General features: G+C 45.6%; 2 protein-coding genes and 1 pseudogene across 4 annotated transcripts; 2 read left to right on the top strand and 1 right to left on the bottom strand.

Moving 5' to 3' along the window:
- The first annotated feature begins 1,436 nt into the window (after positions 1–1,436).
- Positions 1,437–10,215, top strand: LOC103643542 (E3 ubiquitin ligase PQT3-like). Of its 2 annotated transcripts, none has more exons than XM_008666713.3 (15): positions 1,437–2,422; positions 3,059–3,158; positions 3,351–3,429; positions 3,569–3,729; positions 3,941–4,020; positions 4,280–4,342; positions 4,549–4,705; positions 4,807–4,955; positions 5,140–5,307; positions 5,381–5,671; positions 6,721–6,771; positions 6,868–7,120; positions 7,413–7,541; positions 8,498–8,753; positions 9,420–10,215. In XM_008666713.3, exons 1-15 carry the CDS (start codon positions 2,257–2,259, stop codon positions 9,996–9,998), a joined length of 2,682 nt encoding a protein of 893 aa, XP_008664935.1. In that variant the 5' UTR covers positions 1,437–2,256; the 3' UTR covers positions 9,999–10,215. The 2 variants fall into 2 exon arrangements, with proteins under 2 accessions (XP_008664935.1, XP_008664936.1); XM_008666714.3 differs by having other exon boundaries at positions 6,727–6,771; positions 9,420–10,212.
- An 85-nt stretch (positions 10,216–10,300) lies between these two features.
- On the bottom strand, positions 10,301–11,483 carry LOC111590563 (uncharacterized). Its single transcript, XM_023301344.2, has one exon. The coding sequence runs from the start codon at positions 11,245–11,247 to the stop codon at positions 10,507–10,509; it is 741 nt and encodes a 246-aa protein (XP_023157112.1). The 5' UTR covers positions 11,248–11,483; the 3' UTR covers positions 10,301–10,506.
- Positions 10,483–11,375, top strand: LOC107403165 (uncharacterized; annotated as a pseudogene). Its single transcript, NR_135647.1, has 2 exons — positions 10,483–10,829; positions 10,959–11,375. The product of NR_135647.1 is annotated as an uncharacterized protein (transcript).
- Positions 11,484–12,037: the final 554 nt, after the last annotated feature.

Below are 12,037 nucleotides of genomic sequence, written 5' to 3'. Positions count from 1 at the left end.
TGCCATAGGAGGCAATGGACTCATCCATGTATCCAAGCGTGGTGTGCATATCGCTGAGCTGCATCTAGCTGGAGAAGGCGATGAGGCACCATTCCTCACCCTTTGGTTAGGCTCAATAGGCTGCTGGTTGTCGTCACCGGCTGCACCGGCCTCGGCCTTGGTGTCGGTAGACGACTTTGATGGTGATGTGACAACTGCAACAATGCGTTTGATGACGGGGATGGAGGGGGAGGTGCACAGGCGACGAGAGTAAGGAGCGAGGAGTGGTTGGGGAGTGTAGTGGAGTGGTCGCTACACTTTCGTCGTGTCCGTGGAGGCTGTGGTCGTGAAGTGGAAGAGGAATAAAGGAGTAGAGATAAGGCGCAACTATGGTGAAGCAGAGGCAGGGCCCACGTCCATGTCTCACGAGTATGTGTCTAACCCTCGTAGCTTGTGGTGAGAGGGCACGAACAACACGCTTTCCAGGTTCACCACGTGTCTGCATCGCAGACGTTGTAGGACGTGTGAAGCGCGGGGGGTGAGGGTAAACTGGTTCAGGTTTTAAGGAACATGGTAAGTAAAAAAATCGAATCCCCCTCTTCCTGTTTTAGCTCCATAAATTAGACCAATAACTCAACCATAAAAATAAACCATATAACGCGAAAGCAAGCCCAAACCCGGCTCAAACACACATATAGTTCGGCATTGCTGGCTTGCTCGCTAGTGCCATGACCGTGAGGCAGCAGATTACCTATTTCCCTTCATATTTTATTCTCTATTTCAAATTTCAGTCTACAAATAGGGATAGAAATTTGACCTACAGATTTGGATATCCGTTGGATATCCGACCCGACGAAGTCGAATATGAATACATTTTTTGACTCGTGGACAAATCCGTATCCGACTCGAAGTCAAGCAGGGTATGGATTAGGATATTACATCTCACCTGATCTCACCCACAGGTTATTTGTTGGATATCCGAAATCAATCCATAGTTTATTTTTTGCCTAGCCCATATTATACAACAAAGAGCAAAACCCTAACTCCATAAACCCCACGCCTCCCAATTCTCTTTGTTGGCCACCCATCCTAACTTTATTGGCTTCCTGCACTGTGCCCCGTGCCTCTTCCAAGTCCCATAGGCCGCAACGCTGCTGTTGGCTGGCCGACCTCCGCCCCTTCTAAGCTCCAGTGCCCCTAGCTGCAGTCCGCGTGTCCATAATAATTCTTTTATTAAGTTTTTACTTGTGTATGATGATGAATTGATAAGAAATTTGTTTACTTATGCTATTGAATTTTTGAAAAATAATTGTGTTTGTCGTATTCAACAAATATATGAAATTGTTCGAAATCCGATAAATACGAACTTTGATATAAATTTTTACCCGCAAATATGAGCACAGTTAGATATTGGTTCAACAATAAATATGATTACAGACGGATATTAATATCCGATCGGTTGTCATATCTATATGTACAAAACAATGTATTTGCATCTAGTTGGCGTGAGGCCAATGACCTCATCCGATCCCTTTCCCTTTCCCATCCGCGCGTCCCTACTCCTCCCCCTCCCTCCTCAACGACGCGAGAAGACGCAATCCTGGGAGCTCCGAACCCTAGCTCCTAATTTGAGCCCCGGTGTCATCGATTCCTCAGGAGCCCGCCGCGATTCGGCTCCCGTAGCAGCATAGGGCTCCACCGCTCCCCAGCTGCATCAGCATCGACGGCGGCGGCGCGCCGCCGCGACTACGCTCGAGGAAGCACCTAGTCTCGGCGGGTTCTCGTTCTTGGAGGCCTTCCATAAGGCGGTTTCGTGGTGTCCGAGCCCGGATCTACGGCGATCTGCAAGCGGAAGGCGATAGATGAGGCGATTCAGTGGTAACCCCCAATCCGGTGGGTTTCCGGCTGGCAGAGGCGGAAAGGTTCGGGCCTTCGGCGGGTGATCAGATTTCTCCGTGCGGCGCGCGGCTTGTGTCTACCGCAACGGTGTAGGACTGGAGCGCAGGAGCCGACGAGGCGGTGGAGATACAAAAAAATTGCTTGCTTGTACACTTGTTCATGTTCATTTGTTCCTGCTATCTGTTGTGGTTTAAAGCATCAATTTTCCGCTCAATTTAAGGGCGAAGACACTTTTTTTGTTCCTTCCTTGTTGGTTTCTATGGAATAATCTCTATATTACAGAAGAGGAGTGTGGAAAAGCAACAAAAAAGAGGAATATAAAATACAAAAAAGATATAACCAGCAGAAAAAAGAGATTTTTTTTGAGTGGGCAAGCAAATGGCTGTGTATTACAAGTTCAAGAGTGCTAGAGACTTTGACTCGATTCCGATTGAGGGGCAATTCATCTCTGTTGCCAACTTGAAGGAGCGGATTTTTGAGTCCAAGCATCTCGGCAGGGGCACAGATTTTGACCTTATGATCTCAAATGCTCAGACTGATGAAGGTTGGTTCTTTGTCAGATCTATTGTGTGGGTGAATAAGCGCGTAAGTTGATAGGTCCTGGTAAAAGTTGTGACATACCAGTTTGTAGAACTGTATAATCTTTATTTATATAGAATCAGCGATTATTTGGTTCATGCAGTCGAGTTGTGTCAACTCAACCAACCATGATGAATGCTGAATACTGATGTTTGTTTAGCTAGCTGGTATCAATTGTTTTAATCTTGCGTCCTTTTCCCTGCGTTCTGAACCTGCTAAGACAGTCCTGTCCCTTGTTGGGCTTACGGTTGAAGGATTAGTTGTAGTATATGCTGGGAAATTTTTGATACATAGTCTTGCATTTTGTTTGGCGAACCTTAGGGTTTTGGATTTGATGTAATATGTTGAGAGCATGGACCAAGTATTGCCTTGATGCATATTTAGTTAGTTTAATTAGTGGTGCTTTATTTGTTTCCAAGCAAACAGCCGTTTCACATTGCATTGTAAGATGACACGTTCAAAACAATATTTACTTGTACTCTAAACATTCAAATTGTCATGTGATAAACTAGTTTGGACTGTGTTTTCTTGTGTGGATTTGTGATGAGCTCATGCTATTGAGGTATTGCTTAATGTTTCATGGTGATATTTTAACTTTCAGAGTATGCTGATGAGGCCACTATGATACCGAAAAATACGTCAGTATTGATTCGGCGGATACCAGGACGACCAAGGAAGCCTATTGTCACAGAACCTGAAGAGTACTGTCTTGATCTTTGATTACTTGAACAATTAACAATATCTCTCTCTTTTTTTAGTGAATCTTTAGGATTTCACTTAAGGCTGTGTACAAGTGGTGCATTACATTTGATTATTTGACTCGACCATGCCACCAAAAATGGTCAGAGCTTTGCTTGTTGGTGAACATATTGAAATGTGTATCCAATGTGCAGGACAAAAGCTGCAGAAGATGGTGTACAAGATGTCATGCCCACATCGGGTGCTTTTCTTGGTGATTCATCTATGAAATATGTAAGATTGACAACCTCTTGTTTGGTTCTATATTTTTCTTGCCAAGGTTGGCCATTGAAAGTGTATTAGTTTTTTCATATATCTACTGGAATTGCCTATTTACTTTGGGGATCTGATATTCAATATATTAAAACTGCAGCCTGAAGAATCTGAGTGGGATGATGAGTTTGGCAACGAATTATATATTTCTGATTCAGTTCCTTATCAGCCTGTTTGCCAGGCGGTTGATGCTATTGAAAATAAAGTTGACGAGGATAGTAAAATAAAAGCACTTATTGATACATCTGCCCTTGACTATAGGTGAGTAACTTACTGTATTAGACCCCCCTATCCAGACCCCATACTCGGGTTTGTGACAACGTTCCCAGGTTGAGGGTCGATGCCTTTGACCCCTTTTTCTCTGACCAGGCTGGTCTGGCAACTGAGATCCGTTGCTCTTACTATGCCAGAGTATTGCTAATCTTATATTGGTTTTCTAATAATAATCTAGTTGGATGGTTGATGCTTTCAGCCAAATCCCTGATGGTTATGGTTCTGGAAGAGGCTATGGTAGAGGGATGGGTGGAAGAATGATGGCTGGACGTGGCTTTGGTAATTCTCTGTGTCCTTTTGCAATTAAAGAGTTGGCATTTGATGTATTATCAAAATGGGTCAAAATATATCTTTGTGAGGAAAATGCTATGTCCACCTTGGTAACATGGATATTCTTTTCATTGTGTAAAAAGTTCTTTGATATATAGTGGTATGAAATACTTGTACACACACACATAAAATAGGTTGTGAATGTTTTCTATTTGTTTCTAGAAGAAGAAAAAAGTTTCTTAATATCTCTTTGTTTGTTATTCTGAAGGACGTGGGCTAGAACGCAGGACACCTCCTCCAGGCTATGTTTGTCACAGATGCAAAGTACCTGGTATGTTGGCGGCTTGTAAATAAAATTTTAAGGGCTTGTTTGGGAACCTCATTTTCCCAAAGGATTTTTATTTTCCCAAGGAAATTAGTTGATTAGTTCATTTTCCCTTGGGAAAATAGGAATCCCTTGGAAAAATGGAGTTCCCAAACTAGCTCTAAGCATGATATGTTTCACTGTTCTTTCTCTCAATGGATCTTGTTTTGCAGGTCATTTTATTCAACATTGCCCCACAAATGGGGATGCTAGATATGATGTGAAAAGGATGAAACCCCCAACTGGCATTCCAAAATCAATGCTAATGCAAACTCCGGATGGTTCATACGCACTACCAAGTGGAGCTGGTGCTGTTTTGAAGCCAAATGAGTGAGTACCCATATTTTTTGAGCAGTTTTTGTGATTGTATAATAACCAGCGCATATGTACTTCGGGAAAAAATACACAACATTTTTTTTTCTTTGTGTTAGAGCTGCTTTTGAGAAGGAGATAGAGGGCCTACCTACCACACGTCCTGTTGGTGATCTTCCACCAGAGCTACGCTGCCCATTGTGCAAAGAAGTAATGAAGGATGCTGTTCTAACTAGTAAATGCTGCTTTAGGAGTTTCTGTGATAAATGTAAGATGTCTTCAAATTCCTGATTGTGTGTTGCACAACTATTCATACTGATATCATATAATATGACTGTCCTTTGTTGTTTTCTTATATATTTTTTTATACCACAGAATGTGTCCTTTCCCTTTTCTCATTAAAAATATGGAGCTATTCGAGGAGTTAAGTGCTAGTTGTATTTTTCTGGCAGGCATCAGGGACTACATAATTAACAAGTCAATGTGTGTCTGTGGTGCCACAAGCATATTAGCTGATGATCTTCTCCCTAATAAAACTCTAAGAGAAACCATCAGTCGCATATTAGAGGCACCACCAACTAGCAGTACAGAAAATGTGGGAAGCATGGTGCAAGTACAGGGTATGTTTGTATATATGTCTGTCATTGGATTTGCTTTGTTCGCAATTGGAAAATGATGATGTATGCTTTGTAGACATGGAGTCAGCTCTACCTGTACAACCTAAGCATAGGTCTCCTGCTGTTTCTGCTGCTTCAAAGGAAGAGGCTAAAGCATCCACACTTGTAGAAGAGTCTCCAGATGCTGAGAGCCTCAATGGAACAAAAGCTACAAATATTGATGCGAGTTCTTCGGATAAGAAAGCTTTGACAGTTCCAGATATTGCTGAAGGGACCTTGGATTCTAAGAAAGCGAAAGAAGATAAACCAGTAGAAGCAACCCCAGTGGCAAAAGATTCTCAAGAAAAGTTTCCTGCAGGGGAACAAGGTGAAAAAGCCTCTGCTCCTGTTTTTATTTGTAGCTAGCTCTTTCCTGTGTTGCAGCTTCCCTTAAAACAATAAGTGCTGAAGAATTTATACTTCAGTTTACCTTGTCAAAAATAACATATTGGACAATAATATGGTCTCCAAAACATCACTTTTTACTATTATGTTTTGTTGTATCGTATACTTCTGTGAAAGCATTTTCTAGTCCTATGATTTTCAAATGTCTAAATCCAATACATAAAAAGTACTCCCTCCGTCCCAAAATATTAGTCGTTTTAGCTCTTGATTTTTATGTCTATGTTCAAATGGATGATGATGGATCTAGACACATATATAAAACAAATACATTAATTATTGTATGAATCAACTAAAAAGTTAAAACGAATTTTATTTGGGACGGAGGGAGTAATTTGTAACGGTGCTTGGAATGATTTGACTGCACGACCTAAAATGCCACTTAGGAGTATTTGTGACTGCATGAATTATCTGATGTCTAAGAGTGAAGAAGTGATGTATTTTGTTTGATGTTATTATACATTTCATTTGTATATGGTGTGTACACATTCTTGGAATCAAAGATAATATTCAACCCACAGCTAGCCTCATATGATATTGATATGAATTTTGTTAGATTCACATTTGGATGTATTTTCTTGTGGGTAAGGTTTTGTTGCTACAAGGATTGTAGTATATATTAGTAAAAGTCTTGTTTTGGATACTCAGCTAAGTCAAACCATGATTTAATAACAATAATCAAGGCTAACTCCCTGATTGCTAGCTTAAAAGATACTTTAGAAGGTAATTGAACGTAATGAGGTAACGAGAATTATGACTGGTTTATCTGGTTCTTTTCCTTTTTCACAATCATTAGAACAGAGGAAGCATAACATCTTTCTCATAGGTCAAACTAGTCAAAAGATCTTGTCTAAGCATAGATTTTCGGAGTATGGCGATAACTCTTGGAATTAGATAAAGTGATTGACACCAATTGTCTTTCTTTCTTTAGTCAAATTATTTCTGTTCTTTGAGATACTGATTTTCTTTTGGAAGCTTCAGCGGTAAAGAAGAAGAAAAAGAAGAAGCCACGTGTTCCTGGAAATGGTAAGTCCTTATGCCTGATCATGATCATTTATCATCAAGATATAGCTGCAAGTGCAAGTAATGGCTTAATAAATGGAATGTTTATTCTGTTGACAGCTGAAGAGCAATGGAAAAATTTTCAAGATTTTGGAACTGAAAATTTTTCGGGGATGCCCTTGGGTCCAACTGGAGCATTCAACCCTTACTGGGGCGGAGGAGTGCCATTGCCAATGGATTACATGAATGCACCGTTTCCTGGTCCCATGCCTTACATGGGTTATCCACCAGGTCCATTTGACCCTTTTGGTGGGGGTGTTCTCCCACAAGATCCATTTATGCCCCCAGGATACATGATGCCAGGAGTTCCTAGGTATATCATTTAGCACCAGTTGGCTTATATGCAAAAGAAATGTGTACATGACCAATGCCGTATGTACCGGTTATCTTCTTTGTACCTCTGAAAGTTAGGAGGAATGTGTAGGTTGCAAACTTTGTGGCTGTATTTCTCCATTTTGGTGAGATATAAGCATTAGTTTGATGTTTACCTCTTTTGGTTAACAGCCCATTATCCACGAACGGTTATATGTATTTTACTTCTTTGATTAACAGGTGAACAACACCTTACTATGGTCGTTTCTAAAGTCTTGTATTATTCATTTCAGGGATCTTTCTGAATTGGCAGTTAACGCTATGGGAATAAACATGGGCCCGCCAGTTATGAGCAGAGAAGAATTCGATCCCAGGAAACCTGAACATAGGAGGAGACGTGAAATGGATCGGTTCAATGATAGGTGATTGGACACTTCAGATGCCCCTCTATATTTGAACAAATTGTGCATCTGTTCCATGACATTTCTAGATCCCTGAAGTCACGTTCTTTTTAAGTTGAATCAGTGGATGGCACCAATTTGGATCATCCACCATTTTTCAAACGCACAGGCCCATAATGACCAACCAAATGTAGTCTAATTTTTGAGGTTAGGATAAGTGAGAAGTTGGTCTAGAATGTCTTGCATGGAATCGTCAATGTTCCATTTTGCCTTGAGCGTTGATTTCTTCCGCTCTTATGGATGCATGGACCGTTTTAAACCGCATCACCAGTAAATTCTGAAGGATATATAAGAACCATATATAGAGTAAACTGCATCCAATGTCCCTACTCCCTAAGCTGTGCTGTACAAGTTGCGCTTAGATGATATGGCGTATCCTGAGCTTGACCATGCTATTTGCGTTAGTCATTCTTGTGGTTGCTGTCTCGAGAAATATCGCTCTTTAGTTTGTATTGTTATTTGCATTTACCATCCGTTGGTGCTTTGTGAAGTCTCCAAGTCACTGCTTGCCAAAATAGCTAGTCTAGGCGTTAGTGATATACTAGCGCTATTTATGTGATTATGCCCCTAAACTTTGAAACACTTTATCCATGAATGTCTCTCCTTTTAGATTCACTAAAAGCTCGTCCACGACTTGAATCTCATGCCTCAGTGAACAACTGCTGAATGACTGAGAGTCTGAAACATACTTGCTCAAGTTTTGGTCCTATTATAGCTAGCTTTGTTGTATATGAATCTAAAAGGGCAGAACCACACGAATTTAGGGATTGCAAGTGCTATTTTCAATGTGTAATAGTTTCATGGCCTTACCGGTACGAATCTAATGATGAACCAAGTCTACATTCAGTATCTTTAGTCGTTCGTTCCTTTACTGCGTTGTTTTCTCAAAGATAATCTGTTGAGTTGTGCTCTTGCAGGGAAAGAGAGCGTGACCGTTCTCGAGAGCGAGAGCGAGAACGGGAGCGGGAGCGTTCCTTGGAGAGGGAGAGGGAGCGGGAGCGGGAGCGTGGCCGTTCTCTGGAGAGGGAGCGGGAGCGGGTTCGAGAGCTGGAGCGTTCCCGCGAGGGTGACCGTGAACGGCAGCGAGGCAGGGACAGGGACAGGGACTCACGCAGAGAGGCCAGAGCATCACCAGGGGCCATTAATGATAGTTCCTCGATGAGGCGGAATGATGTATGTCTTTTCCTGTCAATCTGTTATCATGCCAAGTTTTGTACTATTATCGGTTCCATGTGGATCATCTTCGCCGCCGTCTCCGCCACAGTAGACAGCTTGATCCAGCGGTTTGCTTTGGGTTACAAGCAGCAGTCACCAGCGGTAGCATTTGCCCTTGTGATTGTGCTTTCCTGGGTTTTACAGGATGCCATCGCTACGGCGGAAAGATCTTTAGGTTGTTTATTATTTGTATTTTTTTGTGTGTTCTCTTTGGGACTGGGTTTGTCCTTTTTTTTACTTGTCTTTTTATTTATTTCTTTTCCATCCATGTCTTCTGCGCTTTCTGAAAGATGACGCTTTTGCTTTATTCTTCCATTCGCATCTTTTATTTATTTGCTATATACGTTTCTGTAATTGCTTGCAGGGGATAGTATTAGAATTTTTAAGGTAAGAAGTAGTACTAGTGGAACCCACAACCGATGTTAGGCCACGATAGAGAAGAAGATTTGCGACCTCATTTTTCTATACGGCAAGCTAAATGCAATGCTGCTGCTGCTGACGTGTGTAGTGGGCCGCAAGCTGACGTGGCGAAAACTTGAGCCCTGAGGAGTTTCTGACCGTACGATTTGGAGAAGGTAGTGATGCCACGTGCTTTATTTTATTATTTCTTGTTTTTCTTTACAGAGGTCGAGGTCCCAGCCGGACAGGTCGGAGCGTGGCCCGCCGCAGCCGTCCAGCCCCGACCGGCAGTCGCGTCGCTCCTCCTCCGGCAAGAAGCGTTCCTCCTCCGACCGCTACGACGACATGCCGCTCCCACCTCCCCCTCCGCTGCCCGCGACGCGGCACGAGGCCGAGCCCGCCAAGGCACCGGGGTCGTCGTCCAAGTCCAAGGCCAGCGTCTTCTCCCGCATCAGCTTCCCCGGAGACGGCGCCAACCCCTCCGACGCCAAGCGCAGCCGCAGGGCCTCCGACAAGCCCCCCGCGCGCTCCTCTTCCTCCTCCAAGAAGAGCGCCGCGGCAGAGGGCGGGGACGGCCGCGGCCACCGCCACCACCGTGAGCCCGCGGCCGCCGAGGAGGAGAAGCCTAGGCCCGCTGCCTCCGGTGGCGACTACTACGGCGGCACGGACGGAGAGGAGAGCGAGGACGAGGAGCAGCACTTCAAGCGGCGGCCGTCCTCGTCCTCCCGGCGCGAGCGCGAGCAGGACGCGCCGGAAGAGCAGCCGCGCCACTCGCGACGGTCCAGGGACCACAGGCGCCGGTGAGCGTCGCCCCGTCCGTCCGTGATATATAAATCTTAGAAGCTTGAGTTGGGAGGTCGTCGCCTCCGCAGATCAGAGCCGTCCTGCTTCCCTGTCGCGTCGGAGTTGGGCCCTGTACATTGCCTTCCCGCGATTATCATGTTTTGTTTAAATCGGATCGGATCAAATGGGGATTATAATAAGTTTGATTTGATGGATCATCTTAATCGCTGTTTAATTATGTTTCCCTTCTTGCTGGGGTGGGTGAGGACTACTATGCCATTCGGGAATCCTCAGTGTTTAGCTGATCGAACTCTGACGCTTGTACACACGCGGAGGCACTGCAGCGTTCATTTTGCTCCTACCAGTCCACCGTGTTGGTGTGGAGCTGCTGCGCATGCACCACCTCGCAGTGCCGACGCTACGTGCCTGCAGGTGTGGTAATCCACGTCTCTCGCTTCCTCTCACGTCCACGTTCACGACTCGGCCCCATAATCACTCACGTCCACGGACACCGCCTACCAAGACTTCACTAAGCGAGCAACGAAGCATCGGATTCCATGATGAGCCAGGAGCAGCAGCAGACGTGTTCGCCGTCAAGGGAGAGCTGGCCAGGACGCCCACCGGGCTGGAGGACGCGGCCATGATGCAGGCCGCGGAGAACGCCGTGCTGGGGCAGGCGCCCAGGGGCGAGGCCGCTGCCGTCATGCAGTCCGCATCCAGGCGCAAAGGCCGCCTCGGCGTCGTGCCCCGCGACGAGGCCACCGACGCAGCCGCTGACGGTTGGGTCGCCGTCACCGAGGCGCGCGTGCCGGGCTTCCGCGTCAAGCACGCACGGAGTTCGTGGCCGACCAGGTGCAGACCGTTTCGCGTGGACGCAACCGTCGCGTTGAACTGTTTGAAGCCGTCCGTGCGTACGTCCGCTACATATGTTCTTCACAAAATGAGATGTTCTGTTTATGTATGTATATGCCTGTCGGGCAGGACACCTCTTGCGGCGGAACAGCAAGGCAAGGCGCGGTGTCCGCGGAGTGCTGGACGGCCGGGAGCAGGATAACGATCGGCAAGGCGCTGGAGGCGACCGCGTTCTCCGCAGGCGACGAGCCTGTGGAGTGGAGGCGAGCGACGCGGCCGAGGCGCGCGCGACCGGGCTGGACGAGGCGGACAAGGAGGTGGAGCGGTAAGACGCGGCGCGGCCGGGTGGGGTGGGCGCGTCCATCGCCGCCGCCGCCGCGCGGGTGAACCACGGCCGGCAGTAGTAGCTGGGACGCATGCCGAAGATCCTATCGACCGACGAATGACGATACGCTACACGCTTGCTGCTGTTTGCAGTGCGAGTTTTGTTTGCACCAACAACAAGCTGTAAAAAGCATGGATCGAGAGACGGAGAAGCGACCGAAACAATTAAGGCTTTATTCGTTTACACCAATCCAGCTCTGTATTAGCATGGATTGGAATTAAATCCATGCCCCAATCCATACCCCAAAATAATACATGACTACTTAAATTTTTTTATTCGGTTAAACCCATCATGGAATATAACCCAGGAGTTTGGGAATTTTTTAAACTATGAAAGACATGGATTCTATCCATAGCTCATTAGGTATGGAACAAATCCATGAGATATTGCACAAGTTTATATTAGAATTCATGGATCAAAAAAATAACTAGCTTTGAAAGACATATGGATTAGTTGATGGATTTAATCCCACCATGAGATTAGGTGTGAGATATGGATTCACCCAATTCATATTCGGATTAAATTCATGGTGGGATTTTATCCCATATAACCGAACAAGGTCTAATCAGTTTTTGCAGTCCACTCCAGCGAACCTGATTATGCATCCGACGAGCACAGCACACCACCATACGTGTAGGCGCGGTCGGTTCGTGACTTCGGGTCGGATGGAGACGGGCTAGCGAAAGGCATACGTAGAGGGAAGCGGCCGTCACATGCCGCACGCTGGCGCATCCATCCATCGGCCACGGCCGCTGCCAGTGGTCACCGCGCACCTAGAGGCGCCGCTGACTCGCTGAGCCCCTCGTCTCTTGGGACGCGCGGG

This window comes from Zea mays, chromosome 1 (genome assembly GCF_902167145.1).
Source record: "Zea mays cultivar B73 chromosome 1, Zm-B73-REFERENCE-NAM-5.0, whole genome shotgun sequence".
Lineage (NCBI taxonomy): Eukaryota > Viridiplantae > Streptophyta > Magnoliopsida > Poales > Poaceae > Zea > Zea mays.
Note: the sequence above shows the minus strand (reverse complement) of the source record. Positions and strands in the feature narration are given on the sequence as shown.

Bases quoted from the DNA above. Each gene is read 5' to 3' on its own strand.
- LOC103643542 (XM_008666713.3), top strand. From the start codon at position 2,257: ATGGCTGTGTATTACAAGTTCAAGAGTGCTAGAGACTTTGACTCGATT. The intron at 3,159-3,350 runs GTACTGTCTTGA...TCCAATGTGCAG, and splicing joins ATTGTCACAGAACCTGAAGA to GACAAAAGCTGCAGAAGATG. The intron at 4,343-4,548 runs GTATGTTGGCGG...CTTGTTTTGCAG, and splicing joins TCACAGATGCAAAGTACCTG to GTCATTTTATTCAACATTGC.
- LOC111590563 (XM_023301344.2), bottom strand. From the start codon at position 11,247: ATGCGTCCCAGCTACTACTGCCGGCCGTGGTTCACCCGCGCGGCGGCG.